Source organism: Zootoca vivipara, chromosome 5 (assembly GCF_965207765.1).
Source record: "Zootoca vivipara chromosome 5, rZooViv2.hap1.1, whole genome shotgun sequence".
NCBI classification, from domain to species: Eukaryota; Metazoa; Chordata; class Lepidosauria; order Squamata; family Lacertidae; genus Zootoca; species Zootoca vivipara.
This window is the reverse complement of record NC_142588.1, coordinates 46,200,562-46,221,595: the sequence shown is the minus strand read 5'-3', so window position 1 is coordinate 46,221,595 and position 21,034 is coordinate 46,200,562. Positions and strand designations below refer to the sequence as shown.

The window sequence follows — 21,034 nt, the reverse complement described above, 5'->3', positions numbered from 1 at the left end:
AGGATTGATGTCTAGATAAACATGCAATAGGAGTGTATTCTTACAGCACAATCCTACACATGGCTACTCCGGATGTAATTTCGATTATTACTCCCAGGTAAGTGTATAGAGACTTGCAGCCTCAGTTATTTTTTTTAAAAAAGCTTTCTTCTTCCTTAATTCTAAAATAAAGCAACTGGGAAAGTCCTCTTTAAATGCCTCAGAAATCCTGTACATGTTAGGTTTTTTCAGATGAATGTAGGGCCCCTATTACTATGGTAGGGTGTGGGACTGATGGTTTGCAAGCACAGGCTGAAAACTGACCCCTCCAAGTTTTATAAGCTCCAGAAGTGAAAGCTGTGAAGAATAGTCAAGTATTTTTTCCAGTAGAACATTTCAGCACCTATTAAGGGAGTTGGTGCTAAACATGCAATCTACGTTTTCTTCCATACACATTGTGGAAGCAGAATGTATAGAGTTGGCATGAAGGTGAGAGAGAATGTGAAAGAATGAAGAAGTATGGAATGCTGGAACTTTTGACTTCAGTAATGCTGCTTCTCCTGTGTTTTTCCTGTAAAGCTAGTTTCTCGTGCTTTCTTATTAACTGGGTTGCGATAAATTTGTGATCACTATAAAAATGCTGTTAGCTCACTATACAATCACAACATCACATTGATCAGTTGAGAAGAGATTCTGACTGATTGTGGTCTTCTCCAATGCCATTGCCTTGTCTTTATATACAGTTTTGATCATGCCTTTAATCACAGTGTGAAGGCTTGATTTTCTTCCACAATATATGACACTTTGAATACTCCTTCCCATAGGCAGTCCTGCTGATTGCCACTTACGTTCTTGATATTTTGGCCATGGGAGTGCAATGAAAGGAACTAAATTCCCTTTTAAGAAAATCACACACAAAAATAGAAGCTGCTCTCTTAAATATGCCAGGGGTGGGCATGTTGTGGCCAGCATGGCCCTGCCCCAATTGGCCTAGAGGGTCAGGGCAACCCACCTGGAAGGTCCAGTTGGGCAGCACTGGGTGGCCATCCCCTCCCTGGTTGCACAGGATTATGTTGGCCTCCCTGGACCACCTTCAGCCTCGCCGTGCAGCAAACACCCCCTCCCTTCTCCACCCCAGGTGAGTGGACAATATCACTTTCCCTAGCAAACCAGGATCTTTGATCTTACATTTATATGTAATTCAGAAATGTTGCCTGGTCACTCAGTCCATTTTATCTGTGATATGCTTGCCGTGCTTTGTGTATTTATGATAACCTTAATCAGAAATAGACGTCAGTTTCTATCTTCATACACTTTTTTGCTTTCAATAATAGCCCCCAAGGATATGTCACTTTATAAAAAGGCCATGTGTAGGTAGTGAAGACTTGGCTGGAGGAATCCATCCAAAGACAGTGCGGTAAGTCACATCTTATCTCATCAAGTCAGTGCTGCAACTGATGCATTTTCACTGTATGCGAAGGCTATTGTAACAGTGAGAACAAAATCAATAATTTCCGGAGGGGTAGCTGTGCTAGTCTGCTGCACCAAAAACAGGCAAAGGCTGTTGGTCTGTACTTAAAGACTAAGTGCAATACCAGGTTGTTTGCATTATTAATTGTCACTGTAACCCTTTTCCTTTATGTAATTATCACTGATATCAGTCTTCTCAATATATATGTGCATATATTTGTCTTCAATATGCCATTGAGACTCTGACAAAATTAATACTGATTGATGCCTTCTTTGGCCCTATCTTTTTACTCTTTTAAAAATCCATTTCAGATGCTTGCCTTTTGGAGCTTGGCACTTTTACTGCTCGATGCAACAACAGGTGAGATCCAATTGTTACTTTTAATGCGGCGTCGCATGATCCCCAGACTAATGTTGGTTTGCAGCAATGTGCCTCTGAGATATGGTGCGTCAGGGAAAGGAAGCTGTGCAGTGTGATACACATCCCAGTAAGTCTGCTGAAGGGTGCCAAACTGAAGTAATACTGTAGTAAGAGAGACTGAGTTCTTCCTTACTGTTGGAGAGATGGTAAGAGGGAAATTAAGGTGCAAGTTAGTGTTGGGATTTAGATCCCAAATATGTATTATTAGGAATGGAAGAGAAATTTGATTTAGTTCACATTTAAAGGTAAACCTCCCTAATCTGGATTTTCTGAAACAATATGCAAACTGTAACACAATCATCCTTCAAAATTCACAAGTCTCCAAATTTTGAAATGCACTTCTTCAGCCAAGTGATGTGTAAAAAAATGCATATACTAGGGTAAAGTATAAAAGGCATCTGTTATTGAAATTAACATATCAAAGTGCAGTATATTAAGGAAAACAGCTTTACAAAAATGTTTGTATTGGCCAAACTACATAAAAGTGTGTGTTTTTGGAGAAATTTATGCTAAATGCTGATGAATTTTAAGAAACACAAATTTGTGTGGAAAGTTGGAGAACTGAATTTAAGATTGAAAAAATGAAAACAGAGAAAAACCAAAATGGAAAGATTAACCTATCTAAACATTTTATTTACAAACCAATTGCTCCTTTAACACGTACAAGTCCTTCTGCATTATAATGTGCCACTATTCCCCTGCCCCAATTGCAGGTGTTTGTGGTGCATCAAAAAATGTTTTTAAAGCTTTCTCAGGTTTCTGGAGTGTTTCTGAAGATGAGACAATTGCTGGAAGCAGTCTTAAATAACTGTCTTATTTTACATGAGCTTGCCTGAACATCAAAAAAGGACAGACTGTGAATTCTTTTAGTACTTTGGTCACTCACACTTTTGTTATTTGCTTCCCATATAACAGGAAAAGAAGTCTGCTATGACCGACTGGGCTGCTTTTCAGATGATATACCATGGGCTGGAACTGTACAACGACCAATCGCAAAGTTACCTTGGGACCCAAAAAGAATAAACACCCGCTTCCTTCTCTATACAAAGCAGAACCCTAATAACTTCCAAGTAAGGCCCACAACCAAGTAAAATTGCAAGATTTTCCCATACACAGAATAAATGTGGATGATACTCTAAGGGCACTTCCAGGCTTGCTATTTTCAGGTAGGATTCAATCACATATGGGCAAATTATAGTTATGGGCAATTATAGTTGACTGGGAGGTCTTGCCCTACAGACTCACTTCTCCCAAAATATCTGACTTTTATTTTATTTTATTTTGCAATAAGGAAAGTGGCAGAAAAATGAACTGGAAAGTGTTGAACAATGTTGTCTAACATCCCTACATTCAGATCTTAATGAATGCCTGTTAAACGGCCAACATCATCTAATCTCGTTGCAAACAAATCAGGATGAGTGCTCAAAAAGCAGGTCATCTGGAGGTGCCCTCAGATAAATACCTCTGTGAAACATATGGAAATTCACAGACAGTGTGGGTGAATTAAAGCACGTTTCAATCATTATGGACATAGCTGCCAAGTTTTCGCTTTTCTCGCGAGGAAGCCTATTCAGCATAAGGGAAAATCCCTGTAAAAAAGGGATAACTTGGCAGCTATGATTATGGATGATGTTTGGTACTTTCACTGAGTTTTAGGTGGGTTGGGAGAAGCAATTAAAGTTTATATTCTTTCATACCTTTCACAGGAAATCACTGCAATTAATCCAGAAACGATTGATTATTCAAACTTTAATGCCAGCAAGATAACTCGCTTCATTACCCATGGATTTGTAGATCAAGGTGAAGAAAACTGGCTGTCAGACATGTGCAAGGTACAGTAAAATGTAACGTTCATGGAATAGCTCTGAAATACATTCATATCCAGATACATAGCCCTCACAATTATCATAGCTCTTTGCCTGTTACCAATTTTCCACAGGGAACATACAACAGCAGCAGCAGCAGCAACAACCATAAGAATTATGAACTTGCACTTAATTGTGAGTTCAGATATAAAAGCTTAGCTGCTGAGAAAAATTGAATGTTGGTCCTTTGACAGCCTTGGTGGCTGGAAAGCGTAATTTGAATGTTGGTCCTTTGACAGCCTTGGTGGCTGGAAAGCTTCCAAGCCATGGTTGTCCGGGTACCCAATTTTTTTGCCTGTATTTAGTTGCTAAACTGGAGTCGTCTGGCCCTAGCCTTGCATTTAGGTCTCCCACCAGCAGAACCTTTGCGCCCGGATAGTCTGCAAGCAGTGATCTGGCAAAAGATTCCAGTTTAATCCAATTGCTCTCGATGTCATTTTTTTTGCTAGTTGGGGGGATATAAGCATTAATAATTAACAGACTGCAGTTTCCCCAGGATATATGCAAGGCTATTGCTAGTTGATCTAAGGGGGGCAGCTCCTTACAAGTGGCATTTAGGCATTGTGAGATCAGGATACATAACCCCCCCCTTTGAGTCTCCCTTGTCCTCTGCCTGGGACCGCTTTAACTGCATATGTATAATATCCTTCCAATGATGGATTTTCCGCTGCCCAAGTCTCTTGGAGGGCGATGATATTGAAATTTTGGCGGTGGAAAGGGATGTCTGTAGAATGGGATAGACATCTGGACCAGCCGACCACATTCTCCTTCAAGTTTGTTTTTACTCTGTTTGCGTCAGAGGATGTTTCAAGTGGAAGATGTGAACTGCATCTGCATAGACTGGAGTAGTGGTTCCAGGTGTCAATACACCCAAGCATCGAACAATATCCGTGTGGTGGGAGCTGAAGTGGCCTACTTTGTAAATGTCCTTCAGGTAAGAGCGGTTCCATTCACTATGTCATAGTTATGAATCCTACAGCTACTGGAAGGCATCCATGACAAGAAAGATTAAATCGTTTGATAAAACCTAGGCAACCCCCCCCAACCCAGTACTTTTCCAAGCATTATTTTATACAAGAAACAATTTCTTATATCATCTGGTGGACAGAGTGAATTTAGTGTCAAAATTCAGTTACCATATTCTGGGAAGATGTTTTGTTGGGGAGAGGAAAAGGTTGTCACCTGTAGCTAAGCCAATCTTGAAATTTTAGCAAGGAAGTATAATCCTAGTATTCAGTTTTAAATACGCATTCTTGACTACCGCAAGATTCCCAATGCAAGATTTGCAAAGCCATATATTAATCATGCACTTGATTCAAATTTAATGCTGCAATATGCAAAGCAGTCAGACAAAAATGGAACTCTTAATATAAAATAAATACATAGATAACATACAAATGGTTTAGAAATAAAATAAGATAACAATACCAGTAGTAACTTTCCCAGGGCAACCAAGCAGAAGTCCATGGCTAAGAACAGGATTCAGAACTCCTGTGTCAAAATCCAAAAGGTATCATATCCATTGGGCTACAGACCATCTCAATATATTATTTGTGCTAAGAAACAAGCACCAGTTAAGATCCAATGCTGCCTTCACCAATGTTGTGGTGTCTGCTGTTTTGGACTACAACTCCTCTCATCCCCAGTCAATGTACTGGCTAGGATTGATGAGGTAAAGGTAAAGGGACCCCTGACCGTTAGGTCCAGTCACGGACGACTCTGGGGTTGCGGCGCTCATCTCGCTTTACTGGCTGAGGGAGCCGGCGTACAGCTTCCAGGTCATGTGGTCAGCATGACTAAGCAGCTTCTGGCGAACCAGAGCAGTGCACGGAAACACCGTTTACCTTCCTGCTGGAGTGGTACCTATTTATCTACTTGCACTGTGTGCTTTCGAACTGCTAGGTTGGCAGGAGTAGGGACCGAGCAACGGGACCTCACCCCGCCGAGGGGAATCGAACCGCCGACCTTCTGATCAGCAAGCCCTAGGTTCTGTGGTTTAACCCACAGCGCCACCCGCGTCCCTTAGGATTGATGAGGGTTGTGATCAAAAACAGCTGGAGGTCACCATATGGAGGAAAGTTGATTTAACCTAGCTGGCATCTTATTTAAAAGATATGAAATGTCTTTCTTCAACTCTGTAGTTTTACAATGTACTTCAGCACCTTTAAGCTACCGGTAAAGTCTCCCTCCCTCCCTCCCTCACACATGGAGTGGCTCCAAGCTAAATTCAGCTTGTAAGGATAAAGGTGCATGTAGATTGAGTTACAAACTGAATGAATCATAATACACATCTACCAGTGTGTATGCTGTTTTCTTTACAATTGCTCTTTTTTTAGTCAAAGTATGGATACTCTCCATCCATGGTTCATTTCATTGGCCATAGCCTTGGGGCACATGCAGCTGGTGAGATGGGAAGAAGAGTACCAGGAGTTGGAAGAATAACTGGTAAGTTGGTGCAATGCAAATTGGTATCAAGACAATCAATATGGACTTTGAATCTTATCTGCCATGTTGTACTTATGTAATTATAATAGCTCCTTATATTGAGGGGAAAGTGTTTAATGAATGGGAAAGTGTGAATATGCTTTGGCATGTGTTGCTGTTGAGTGTAGCCTAGTCTACTGTAGAATGGCATTTGAAAGTCCAGCAATATAACACTGCCTTGGCATATTTCAGGATCAGTACAGCTACAGGTGTTTTACAATCCTGCACAGGTCCAGATAATTTGTTTGAGGGGATTTCCTGGCACATAATTGAATGCAAAATTGTTCTGATAGGAATCAGAACTGTCCCAGCTATGCTCCCATTTCCAATAATACGTTGTTAGTTGTTACTTCAGTTAACTGTGGTTCAACATACCGGTACTTACTGTGTAAATTTTCATATCTTGAAACAAACATTTAAATATTTATAGGACTGGATCCTGCTCAACCCTATTTTCAAGGCACACCAACTGAGGTCAGACTGGATAAAAGTCAAGCTGATTTTGTTGACATTATTCATACTGATTCAGCCCCAACCATTCCATACATGGGTAAGTTGACCAGTATACAACATGTGCAATAATATGCATGCAATCTTTCAAATTTAACATATGCTTATCTGCTATGACTTTTCCAGGGTTTGGTATAAGTCAAGCTATAGGACACCTTGATTTTTATCCAAATGGAGGAGAATATATGCCGGGATGTAAGAAGAATGCTATTTCACAAATAGTTGACATTGATGGAATCTGGGAAGGTATGTATCAAGTCAGGTAAACAGGGACAGAGGTGGGATGTGTGGTCATGAATAGGCTGGAGTCCAAAGGCTGGATTAAAGATAGAGATGGGGGAGGGATTGCATAGTTACTTCAATCAGTTGCTGACTGCTAGACCAGCCTATAAGGAAGAGCTTTATAATGTCTGTTTCCTCTTGATTGCAACTGCAAGATTCAGTGATGGTCACCTACCTTCTCTTTAAAAGAGAATTCATGGAGGATAAGGCTATCAATGGTTACTGGCCATGGTGGCTGTGCTATACGTCCACTGTCAGAGGAATATCAGTTGCTGGGAATTACAAGTGGGGAGAGCACTATTGCACCCAGGTGCTGCTTGCAGGCTTCCCACTGGCATCTGGTTGGCCTCCATGAGAACAGGATGCTGGACCAGATGAGCCTTTGGCCTAACCCTACAGGGGTCTTCTTATGATTGCTTTGCATGGTGAGTTGACCAGCTTTAGCCTGTAGGGTCAGCTGACAGCACTAAGACCAGCTCTGCAGCCTATAGAGGTGCCCTCGATCTGACTGGTTGACTAAGCTCCAGAGCACTGGTGCTGCAGAAGGTTTGGCACTAAAGACTGTCTGCTGGAGGTTCCAGTTCAAGACCTTCTTTAGTTTTTTGTGTTATGCCACCAAAATACTTACAACAGTAGGTTCATTTAGCCTTTTAAATCCCACTGACTTCCATGAGAGAATAAAATACATACTCAAATCTCTTCTGCTGAAATTAATAGGACTTTGGAATGCTTAAATTTGTATGAATGAATGGGTTGTTTCCAACACTGCTATTATGCTCATGCATCAGACTTTGACTTGTGTGGTGGAACCCTCAGCCCACTGTGCACCCTAGAAATCTGATCCTGAGGTTTGAGGGGACCCTTTGGAGCAGATTTGGGGGGTGGGCAGAAGGAGAGGAAAGGAGACTTTTCAATGTATTATTGATGCAGGAAACATGTTGTATGGGAGTGCACTGAAGCCAGAGTTAATGGTAATGTATACACAGCCTGAGTTTTACTCAGAGCAGACCTATTAAAATGAATGAACCTACGTTTGTCATGTCTATTAATTTGAGTTGATCAATTCTGACTAGTGTTGGATACAACCCCTATTGAAGAGATAAGCAACTTTCCAAAATATATAGTAGATAGGAAGATAATTTGTGTACAGTATATATTTTGGGTTATGTACTTATTTTGAAAATTAGCAAATATGTATATAAGTACATGTGTAATTATTTCTGAATTTTTTGAATTTACTATTAATTTTCAATCTTTGTTAATTTAAGAAAATGAAGGCCTAGACATCCTGGCATACAGCAATAAAAACTGTGTTTTCTTGCCAACCCCACAAATCAAGATTGCTTTTTTGAAGCATAGCAAGTGTTAATGAATCCTCCTTAGTAAAATATCCCAAACCTTGTCATCCTTATAAGTCCCCAAACCTCCTATCTGATTCATTTATGAAGAACTTGTTCCATTACATTGATTCAACAGGCATAAAATCTGTCAATATGATGGCAGATATAAAAAAGACACAAACTTAATTATAGTTCTGTTGCATCCAATATTTCCCCTAATTAGCATACAGAATAGAAACAAACAGGAATTAATTCAGTTGATAAAAGCTGCCCATGATAGAAGTAAATACCGCTTAAACTATTCCAATGATTTGAAGATTGAGGACAGAACATAATTAATCTCTCTTACTTAGTTTTTGGCAGCAGTGCTAGACAATGATGTTAGCGTATGAGGAATGACCTTGATATTTGGGTATGTTGCTGCATTTGTGATTATTGCTTTTGGCAGTGAAAATAATTAAATTCTATCACGTCTTTTTCTATTCAAAATGGAATTGAAAAGGAACAAGGGATTCTACTAACAGATACAATGAGCTAGGGATGAAGCAGATCAGTTGTCTATGCTTGCAATTTCACACATCACTCAAGGGGAATTTTGAATGTTAAAAATGAGATTTCACCCCTCAACATTGATTTTGGTCATAGTACCCAATGCTGTTTGTGCACTATTAATAAAGCACAGGCCACTCAGAAAGATACAGGGACCAATTGTGGCAATGTACAGGGTTAGAATACTTTCCTGTGGCTTTTCCTATGAGTGTCAAAGACTGAAGAACTGTTCAATACCAATTTTGTTTCAAACACTGACTATCAAAGTTAAAAAAGAATCAAGAATCAAGGATTATATTAGCAACATTCGGGATATGAAACCTGGGATACTACTAGAAGTTAAATATCAGATTTAACATTTAAACATAATGCTAAGCCAAACCATGGCTAAGTATGAACGAAGAAATATGCTAGTGCAATTTTAGAAAACCATGGGTGCTTTGCTCCTCCCTGCAGTAGTTTTCATGCTACTGCAGCAAAACAAACCATGAGCTAAAGTAACCCAGTGTAACCAATCTTTTGCCTATGCTTATCCCACCAATGTTGATGTATGTTTCATCTTACAAGGGGGTATGTTGGAATCTACAATGTGGTTGTGAACCGTTAGAGAGAATGTAGTTAAATCCAGAAAGGGGGATAGAAGCAGAAGCTGTGCACATAGCCTTGGCCAAAGCACGTGATACAAAGAAGAATAAAAAAATAAACTATAGCACATAACAGCAGTTTCTTTTGCACAGGAACTCGTGACTTTGTGGCCTGTAATCACTTGCGAAGTTACAAGTATTATTCAGATAGCATTGTCTCTCCAGATGGATTTTTGGGTTACCCCTGCGCAGCATACAACTTATTTGAAACGGTATGTTATTTGTGTATCTCAGGAACAACGCCTCATGTTATTGCTTCTTCATGCACATGCAGTAGAATGCAGTTTTCCAGTTTGCTAAGATCCCTTGACACTAGGTTATGTGTGAAGAAAAAGACTGTTCACGTGTAATGCCAAACCATGCTTTAGGAGTATGGGAACAAGACCTGTGCTCACGTGGTCTTCCTCATCCTCCTTCTTCCCTCTCATATGTCATTTAATTTGCTTCAAATCACTGTTTGGAATTATATCCAAATAAGAAAACTGGTTTTCAACTATCCTCCATGCTGGGACTGCAAACCAGGGCAAGTGCAAACCATAGTTTGCCAGCTGGGATACAACTGCAAGTTGTAGTTTGTCACAAACCAGAAAGTAACCAATTAAGCACAATGAATGAGAGGAGGAGGAAGCACATGAAGTGGAGACTCAACCATGTAATGCCAAGCCATGGGAACCAACTCACTCTAAGGCAGTTGTATCAGTACAACAGGTCAAGGTCCATAAAAGAATAATTAGAATCTTGTGAATAGGTTACTGGACTAGTAGCAGAATGATGCAAGGCACTTCTTCAGTGTGCATGCACACAAAAGCTTATACCCAGAACTAGGTACTTAGTTGGTCTCTAAGGTGCTACTGGACAATTTTTTAATTTATTTTGACTGCGTCAGACCAACATGGCTACCTACCTGAATCTAGATTCATATTATATTGTCATTGTTTTCTGAATAGCAACTGTCAACTTCTTCAAATGTAAAAGTGCTAAAATAAACTCTAGGGTGCTATTTTCCCATGGCAAAAGGAAAGGCACGTACAATGTAACTTCTGTCATCTTAAACTTAAAGGGTTATCAACCATGCAAAGCATTTTTATAATGTAGACCACTGAGAACAGGCTGCCTTAATTCTGTTCTATATACTAAGTTGCTTCTGAAATGTCTTGGAAATTTGGCATGGGTCAGGTGTGGCATTAGTGAGTGGGCACCAGCCCTGGATGTCCTGCCTTTGTAAAACCTTTTAAAAAGCACCACTTTGCCTACAGGACAACTTGGCACACTCCATAGTGCAGATCTTAATTTGCCAAAGGGAATCTGTACATAAAAAATAGCATATGCAAATTTGTGTCACGGGTCTGTGTCTTGGGCCCTTAAAGTACCTGGCAGTACCCCAGCACGTGCCCTCCAGGCTGATCTTGAGCCACAACAACAAGTCAATTGTCCAGGGCAGAGCAATGAAAGAGGTGTTGAACAGTTATTAGGTATGGCTTCCCAACAGTGCAAGTGAGAGAAATAATTGTTGCAATATGAATAAGCGTGTCCTCCCTAAAAGAGGGCACATGTTGCGGTGAGACCTGGAGACCAACCTCCTGGTTGTGGGTGGGTACTGGTATATTGGATAGCCACAACACCCGATTGGTAGGTCCCTCATTGCTGGGTGTAATCTGGCCAATGGGGTGCAGTCTAAACGTACCAAGGGACCTATGCACGTGGCCCAGAGCTTCCTCTTTCGGCTCGTGCATCAGAACACCTGCCCACCTCTCCCTAATTTTAGGGCATTTTGCGCTTGACCTTGCTTTGCCGTCGTGTGTCGTCTGTCGTTGGGACAGGGGCACAGCAGGAATTTTCCCCACTTGGCTGATTGGCTGGTGCCATTTGGGTTTTGCCTGCCACGTAGCAAATCATCACAACTTGTAAATTTGTGGATAGGCACTGGTTCAGGTGATAGGGATGGGAGAACGATCTCGCCATCCCTATGTGAAGGGTATTCCGTTAAAGGAACCCAGGGTCTCAACTTGGTTTGGTCAACCCCTGTGAGGGGGTTGTGCCCATGACTGAGTCCAGGGGAGCATCTGTGGAATGATCATAGCCTGTTCCCAGGCTTTTCACCTACCTCAGGTGTTCACCCTTGGCTGACCTATGATAGAGCTCTGGGTCAGCGCTACCTGCAAGGGTGCAGGGAGCTAGTTGAGCCAGAGCCTATGCAACCACTCACTTTTCTGTAATCAATAGAGTTGTGGCCTAAATTCTGCCAAAAACCGAAACTAAAATTTGAGTCAAATGTGTGTTTATTTAGGGGGGAGGTCTCTGGGTCTGAACATGCAAAAAATGAGCTTTCTTGTTTTCACTAGGATGGCTGCTTCCCATGTCCAAATGGTGGATGCCCTAAAATGGGTCACTATGCAATTGAATCTAAAGACAGATTCACCTCTTCATTTACAAAGCTTTATCTGAACACTGGAGATGCCAAGGATTTTGCCCGTAAGTTCACTTTTGGAGTAAACTCTAAAGGCTGACCTTCAACCTATGTTGGCAGCTCAGAGAACTGTGTGAAACAATAGTTCGCTACAAAGATTACAATGTGCTCTATTGGTCTGGATTTCCATCTTGTACGTGGAGCAAAAAATATCCTAGATAACAGGCAGCATCTTTCCCAAAAGCCAAGACAACACTTCAGATGGTGCTAAATTGTGCCTAAACAGGTGTAGTGTTTCAGCAAGCAAGAGCCACACACAAAGCAAGCTTTTGTGCACAGAGATCAGAAACAGATGTACATCAAATGTGCCATAATTAAGAGCACCTGTGTTCCGATTCACAGTGGTCTATCTAGCTCAGTATTGTCTACACAGTCAGCAGCTCTCCAGGAATTCAGTCGAGAGTTTTTCCCAGCTGTTCCTGAGATTCCAGGGATTGAAACTGGGACCTTCTGCATGCAAAGCAGTTGCCCTAGCCAGGAACTATAGCCTGGAGCCATACTCTTTGCCTAGAGAAGTATTCAATTAATTCCACAACTTGAAGTGAAAGAGGATATTGCTTAATACATTTGGTTTTGTAAACGATGGCTAAAGTTTCTCTGGTCTGAATCCTTCACATAAAAGAATATGATATCAACACACAAAATTAAGACAAAGTAAGAAGAGTTAAATGTTAAGAACAATAGGAACTTGCCTGATGAAAATCAAAATCTTGCTATTTGTGTTGTTCAGGTTGGAGGTACAAAATATCAGTCACTCTGTCTGGAAGAAGCAGTGTCCGTGGATACATAAATATTGCCCTATACGGAAGTGGAGGGAACACAAAGCAATATCAGATTTTCAAGTAAGTACAGTGGGTAAAAAATAGATTTTAAAATATGTGTTCCTACTTGACATTTGCTTTTCTGTTTCTTTTTTTCTACTTGTAAGGCAGTCCAAGATGACCTGATATTTTTTTCTTTTCATATGGGGTGAACAGAAATGCAAATAAAGCCAAACAACAGATTTATATTGCATTACAATATATTCTATTTCATCTTCTAACAATTTTCTAGCAACTGGAGTTTTCTACATTAACCTCAAGAGCTCTTTTCTGTTTGGTTAGCCTACTTGTTTATTGAATTTATGACCCACCTTTCTGCAATAAAGCCTCTAAGCTAGTTAACAAAAAATACAGACACAAATGAAAAAATAAACACAAATAACAGAGCAGCAAAAACCCAGTTTGCTTCTCAAGTGTGCTCTGCTCTGCTCTACTCAGCTCTGCTAGACTCTACCAGTGTGAGGTGCACCCTTCCAGTGTGAAAAGCCCTCTTATGCCTGCCAAAATGTGGGCTGGCAGATGCAAGCAAAAGCCCCTGAAAGAAGACATTTGTGGGAGCAGAAAGGGACAGAGCGGGGTTCGCCAAGGATCCACTGGATCCTAACTCAGTCAAGGTATAGTCAGTGGTGGAGCTTTATGCTCTGGCCCACTAGGGGGCGGAAAGCAGGTGGGGGTGGGGCTGGCGCGCATCCCAGGGGCAGGGCATGCCACCCGCAGGGGCATGGTGCCCAGCATGGGTGGGGGGCAGCCGTGATGGCACCCCGCCAGGATCACGCTGCTGGGGTATAGGCACCCCACCAGGATCCGCCAGTGGGTATAGTAGCTGATAAGCCTAACCCAACCTTCCAACCTTTGTGCCAGGAATTCAGATTGCACGGTAAAGGTTTCAAAAATTACTAATTACTGAGATTTTAGGAATCATATATATCAAACCAGGGTGTTCCCCCCCCCTAATCCACATCAGTTTGATTTACAGTAACTCTTTTCGGCCATTTTGCTGCCCAGTCAACCTGTTGTGGTGGTTTTCACAGTACATTTGCAGTTTTAGGAACTCGAATGAAATAATTTAAGATGGGTGGGTCCAAAATAGCACAGGGCTTATGCACCTTCTTTCATTAGTTGTGTAGAAGTCATGCAGGCTACACCTGCTGAAATTTCCTCTTCAGCTCAGCTGTAAAGTTGCAGGAGCCCTGCCCTCTTTTACACTTCTCTGCCCCCAGTTTACTATCATGGGCAAAGTTGCACATTTCCCTGTGAGTCCCTGGCTTGGAATTATTTATAATAAGTATAAAACCTAAATACAGCTTTATAAAACTTAAATACAGTTCCTCAGATGACTGAGGAAAGGGCGGAATAAATGACCCAGCTCCCTGCCACAGCTGGTTGCTTATAGGGTTGCCAGACTCAATAGAGGACAGGACTTATGTGCCTTTAATTGCTCTGCTCTCTTTTGAGTCTGGAAACCTTAAAGAGAAACCAGCAGACCCTTTGCTTGGAAATTAAACAAAGGGTCTGCTGGTTTCTCTTTAAGGTTTCCAGACTCAAAAGAGAGCAAGGCAATTAAAGGCACAGGAGTCCTGTCCTCTATTGAGTCTGGCAACCCTAGTTGCTTACACAGAAAATTTGTAAAAAGGCAAGAACTCTGGCCACAGAAGTAAAATAGTGCTGGATTAATAGTTCAAATGATTCAAATTTTTCAAGAAGTCTCTTAGGATAGATTTATTTCTTGAAGTTTATACACCAGGTGTAGTTTGAAACTACCAGCACACATTGACTCTAAGACTATTCACTGAAGAAGAATTTTCGAAATAGGGCCCTGTCCCCTGTCCTGGTGTATAAACTTCACCTGGTGTATTAATCCAGCACAATTTTACTTCTGTGGTCAGAGTTCTTGCCCTTTTACAATTTTTCTGTGTGTGCTCCAATCAAGAACAGCTGGTTGCTTGGCAACAGCCAACAGCCAACAGTGACCCAACCCTGACAATGGCCCCCCATGGCCTAGCCTCAAACCACTGCTGGTTAGTTTGCAACTCAAATTTCTTGAAAAAGATGATCAGTAACAAGGCCAGTCCAAGACATTTTGCCCCTGGTGCAAATGACAAGAACCCTCCCCCTACCCATATCCATAGGTCAACTGGTGTGGCAGTTGAAATTTACCTCAGCTCAGACAATGGGACAGCTATCCCCCACAGTATCCAAGGGCACTGGCCTAGTTTAATGGATTTGGGAGAGGCCATGTGGCACACCCAGTTCTGTCTTCCAACGGAGGAGAATGACCCAGGATTTCAGGAAAAACAGCCAGCCAGGAGAATTTCAGGAGATTTCAGGAGAAACAGCCAGACAGGAGAAACAGTAGTTTCTCTCTTTGATATTTCAGTTTATCAGAGTTTGCCTTTCTGTTTTCTTCACTGTCAGCTTCATTCCCTTCTTTGTAGGTCTCTCCCTTCAACTTTTGCACAACTCTTTTCTTTCCCCTCCTCAGCCAAAAGCCCTTCCTTAACTGGCTCCTGTTTTATTTTCTCACAATTCTGTGTCTCTCCCATTTGCACAGCTTGTTTTATAAGGTGCCCAGGAGCACTGGCAGAGGAAGAGGAGTGCAGGGGGAGCGCACCGCCCCCGACAGTGCAATCCCGGCAGGGTGCCATCGCAGCTGCCCTGCGCTGGACGGGCCCCGCCCCTGCAGGTGGCACATCACACCCCCAAGGTGTGCACCATGCCCCTGCGAGCAGCATGCACTGCCCTGGGATGCGTGTCGGCCCCACCCCCGCCTGCTCTCCGCCCCCCGGTGCCAGAGCATGAAGCTCCGCCACTGCCCAGGAGGAGGCAATATATTACCCCCTACACATGGGGGGGGGGGAGAGAGCAGCATCTGCCACCCTGAGGCCATTGCTTCACTCCTCCTAGTGATAGGGCTGGCCCTGACAACCCACCAGCAATTTTGAATGCAAAAACTGAACCATGTCTCAGTTTTGTGGAGCTCCCTCCCAGCTGATATCAGAAAGACCCCCTCTAATGAGTCCCTTTTAAAATTTTATTTCAGTGGGCATTTTAAGTCAGCTTTCTTATTCCATGGTTAGTTTTAAGTCGTTTTATCTTTATTGCATCATGTGAACGCTACTGCACAGTTCTTAAATATGGTGATGCTAAGCAATATATAAATGGTTGAAAAGATAGAAAGAAATTCCTAGCAACAAAGGTAGAACTGGGTCAGGATTCTAATTTAAAGCCTTCAATTTTCATGTATCTTTCGTGATATCAAGTTTATTGACATGGATTTTTCTGGGTATTTAAATTTCGTTAACAATATATATATACTGCTTGATTAAATCTCGATTCTAAGCAATTTACAAGAAATATTACAATTATCTATATAAACAGTTAAAAACAAGTAATTAGAAACATTTTAAAAACACTTAAAATCAGCAGTAAACAAAAAAAGAAATTAGAGCACACCAACATTTATGTGTCTGGATAGGCTTATCCAAGCGAAAATGTTTTAAGCAGGTGCTGAAAGGAATACAGCAAAGGTGCCTAATTGATGTCAATAGGCAGGGAGTTCCAAAGTTTCCAATGCTGTAGAATTTTGTTTGTCGAATACTGTCCTGCTTTCATAAATTATTTAGAACACTTACCACCTACACTTTTTCACATTAGTCACTCTATTTTCAAATGTCATCTGCTCTAAGAGGGAGAAAACGCCCCTCTGATATTTTCCGAATTGTGATTTTAAGCTTCCGCTTTTTGTTTGCTGTGACTGTCTGAGCTAAAAGCCCTGGTACATTATAGCTATTCAAAAATGTCACTTTTCAGCCTGCTATTTATTTAGTTTAGCTAGCAGCAATGTGTTTTAGTGCTGAAAAGTAGATTTAATAGCAGGGACATTTTAAATGATTTCTACAACAAATCATTTTAATCTAAGCCAAATATTGCCTGTCTGTCATGCAATATAAGGATGGTGGAGGGGAAAGAAACTCTGGCACACAGTAGTAAACAAACACCCACACCCACACCCACATATATAGAGAGAGGGTGCACTTTTTTTTTTATCCCTGTCATGCGTTTGGCCTTCAGTCTTCTCCATTGTGGTCTAGACAATACATTATCTACTGGGATTATAGCATTCCTTTGGCAGGTTTCACACCTCCCCAGGCAATACTGTATAATAATCTGCTCCAAATAATCTACTCCAAATTGCATGAAGGATTATAGGCTTTCTTAAATGATCCTATGCTTATCCAACTATTTTTCTGCCATGTCTTCCATGGATGCATAGAGCTGAGGGCCTTTTTGAGATCTACATGGATAAAGCTCTCATAGTTTTAAGGAACTTTGGTTGTTTCAAAGAGCCTTTGTGTTTACTGTTCCATTCCAATCTTCAAATGCAGGTCAGGAGAGGGGCTGCCCCCTATCCCCTTCTCCTCTCCCCATCTTGTATAATTTACACACTTTAATGGTGCTAGTTGGCTGTGGTGATTCTAACCATGTGGAGATGTGGTAAGGTTGTCTCCTTTTGAAATAAACTTGCCTAGAATCAATGTGGTGCATTGGAATGCACCTCAGAGCAACACATATCAAACTATAGATTTCCAGACTTACCATATATGCACACAAAAATATATGGGGATTTCATCAGACTAGAGTTTTTACCTTAGCCTGGTAAGGTCAGCTCTAGTCAGACTTGTATACCTTACAGGTCAGCTCACGATATCTATAAAGACCAGTCAAATGATTCCCTCCAGTAACATTCAACATTGAGATTTGTATATACTAACCCAAATGGACTATCTGACTTTGTATAAAGCAGTTTCCAATTTATGAGGCATTTCAGAGTCTTATATCTAAAGATGTTGCATTTAGAACTGACTGGCTTGCAATGTAAACAGGAAAAAACCAGTTGCAAAGTTCAAAGTGCTGGTTTTGACCTATAAAGCCTTAAATGTCTCAGGACCACAATACCTGAAGGACCGCCTCTCCCCATATGAACTGACCCAGATCCTGCAATCATCATATGAGGCCCTTCTTTGTGTGCCTCCTCCACAAGAGGTCCAGAACATGGCAACATGAGAACAGGCCTTTTCTGCTGTGGCTCCCTAATTGTGGAATGCTGTCCTCAGGGAGACTTACCTGGCGCCCTCATTACCTACATATTACATTTTTCTTCTTCTCCCAGGCCTTTGATCAATTAGCCAATCTACGGCCTTTTAAACTGGGGTGGGTGAGGTATTGTTTTTGTTTGTTATTGTGGAAATTTTTATGTTTTTATATGGTAAACTGCTCTGTGATATTCAGGTGAAGGGTGGCATATAAATAAATAAATTTATATTACTACAACAACGATAATTGCTGAGCAATTCATGTTTGCTGGTCACATGATTTTTGGTTCTCAGCATTCTTGCTGGTTACTTGTTATCTTATTACATTTCTCCATATTTTTGGAAAGTTTAAAATTGAATTCTATTATTATGTACATATTGCAATAATAATCCTTGCATCTTTTGCTCGTACCCAATTGTGTGCTTTGTTCCCTATTTTTCACCTTACTGTGCTAGCTTAAGAGGTGGTTGTCCATAATCACTAAACCTAGCTTCATCATCCTACTTGAGTAATCCCAATTTTTCAAAAAAATTGACGGAAGGTGGGAACCCTAGGCTTACCATGTGGGCAAGAGCTGCAGATCTCTCTTGCACTAAACTCTTGCATTCCTTCTTCTCAGTTAGCGGTTTTCTGAATTCACCCTTTCTGCATTGCAAGTGAAATTCTCAGGAGCTGATAGGTGTGCTGGTATCTTCAGATTTGATAGTACCAATGAGAAGTTCAAATCTGATTATGTGTGTTACCTCTTACAATGTTAGGTACTGTGAATAGTACATGATGCACTTGTGGACACAACATCCTAGAAACCACAGTGACTGGACCAATGGCCAACACATCTTCTTGTGTCAATTGGACTTCACCATGACACAGCATGATCAGTCAATAATGAAGGAAATCACTTGCCTGTTTTTATTTTTCAAGGGGAATGTTGAAGCCTAGCACTATACATACCAACTTCACTGACATAGACTTCAGTGTTGGAGCAGTAGCTAAAGTTAAATTCCTTTGGAACAATGATATCAAAAACTCAACCTTTCCCAAATTGGGAGCCTCAAAGATTCAGGTGCAAGATGGAGAAGATGGACATATGTATGTATAAGTATATATATAAAAAGAACCTCTTTGTGTATATGTATCATATTTTTTCTCTCCAAGGGGGAAACTCCAACCTGATGAAACTTATACCCACCTAATTGATGTACAACTTAATGTTGGATCAGTTACTAAGGTTAAATTTCTGTGGGACAACAATATGATAAACCCAACTTTGCCCAAACTGGGAGCAGCAAAGATTACAGTACAGGATGGAGAAGACGGGACAGTGTATGTATCCATTCGCTGTTTTATACAAAAAAGCACCAACACATAAATACTTATTAAAGATATACAATTATCTTCAAAATAGACCAAAGGCCCAACACTGTTGCAGGAGAGTTTTGAAGAGAAAGATGCTAATCAGTAGCCTGTTTTTAGTATATTTTGAATACTTTAAAAACAAATTTAGGGGTGACTAAACCTGTGGTCTTTCAATTGTTGCTGGACTGCAGTTCCTAGCAAATGGTCAAGAATGGTGGAATTTGGAGTCCAGCAATGTCTGGAGGGCCACAGACTAGCCATTCATGCTACACAACCAGTGGTGTAATGCTTAGCATCGGATTAGGAGCTACCCGAGAGGCCAGGGTTCAAATCCCCACTCGGCCATGAAGCTCACTAGGTGACCTTGGGCCAGTCAGGGTCTCACATCTCTCTTAGCCCTGGCATTGGTTGGGTACCTGTTTAAAAGTAGTATTGGAAAGAGTATGTATGTTGTACATAATTTGACTCTTGCTATTTTGATTTAGCTATTGTTAGGGTGTTGCATTTAAAACTGATAGTTGTGCAGGGCAGATTTATACATTCTTACACAGAACCCCCAGTGTGTCCAATGTGTCATTTAAAATTAATTTAATTTTACCTATAACAATAAATTATATGAACAGCAACCATGTGACACATAAATATATTCTCAAGTAAGAATCTTTAGGACCACAACCTGCATGTCTACTCAGAAATAAGCTCCATTAAGTTTAGCAAAGGTTGCTCCCAGATAAGTATCTTTAGGAATGGACATTTAAATGTAAGTTTTTCAGTTATCATTATTCATTCAGTTAGGCAATGTTAGCCACTGAAGTGAATTGCCTTATGGCCCTTCCCTCTGGACTTTGTGGTCTTATGGGCCTCCCTTGGTTAGATTGTAAGGTGTCTAATTTCACGTAGTTTAAAGTGCAATCAGCCAACCCTACTGTGTTTGGGAACATTCCAATTATTTTTGCTGAGTGTGCCCCTAAAACCTTCCCGATGTGGGAAATTTTTGGTTCGCCAGATGTTGCTGAACTACAGCTCCCATCAGCCCCAGCAGCTAATGACTATTGATGATGGGAGTTGTGGTGACTATTGATGATGGGAGTCGTGGTTCAGCAACCTCTGGAGAGCCAATGTTTCACAACACCTGCCATGTTTGCATGAATGTTGCAAATATGATCAAAGTACTGTATAAGAATGAATGATCATGGGTAGTTTCTTGCAGGAAATAAGTACTTTAGCATTGGTCCCAGTGACATAAGAAGGCCCTGGAAAGGGATACAATGTGGTGATGTATAATATTCATTTTGCAAAAAGCCTGGGCCTTAAATCCTCCCTGCCCAAGATTCTTTAAGTACTGTAACCTTTTAGAATGTTCTTTAAATAACCAGCATTTTTCTAGCATTAGAGATATTCAATAGATGAAGATAAAATCAACACAGTTATAAAAAATGCTGATACAAAATTAAATAAATGCACACTCTGTATTTATTGCGTTTTCTGGGAGCGTGTGATGCAAAATTAAAACATCCTACTAAAATGGACTTGCATTAAAAATGAAACATTAACACTTCTAAATTAATGAATATATATGTGTTTTTTAATCCTCAGATACAATTTCTGTGGTAGTGACACAGTGAGAAAAGATGTTCTGCAAACACTTACACCGTGTTGAAAAACAAGAAAAAATAGCAAAAGCTTTTATGCAAATCTTAATAAAAAGTCATAATGCTCCGCAGTCCACTTTCTAGGACATTTGGCTGTTAA

The 21,034-nt window shown here is 40.9% G+C and overlaps 1 protein-coding gene across 2 annotated transcripts; it reads left to right on the top strand.

Annotated features, from left to right (window-relative positions):
* The first annotated feature begins 1,036 nt into the window (after window positions 1–1,036).
* On the top strand, window positions 1,037–21,034 carry LOC118096365 (inactive pancreatic lipase-related protein 1-like). 2 transcript variants are annotated; one of them, XM_035138115.3, is made up of 13 exons: window positions 1,037–1,117; window positions 1,762–1,810; window positions 2,786–2,940; window positions 3,577–3,702; window positions 4,535–4,669; window positions 6,072–6,180; window positions 6,650–6,769; window positions 6,856–6,975; window positions 9,638–9,756; window positions 11,887–12,016; window positions 12,742–12,853; window positions 19,082–19,249; window positions 20,879–21,034. In XM_035138115.3, the coding sequence occupies exons 2-13, from the start codon at window positions 1,762–1,764 to the stop codon at window positions 20,940–20,942; spliced, it is 1,407 nt and encodes a 468-aa protein (XP_034994006.1). In that variant the 5' UTR covers window positions 1,037–1,117; the 3' UTR covers window positions 20,943–21,034. The 2 variants fall into 2 exon arrangements, with proteins under 2 accessions (XP_034994006.1, XP_034994005.1); XM_035138114.1 differs by lacking the exon at window positions 1,037–1,117 and adding an exon at window positions 1,297–1,396.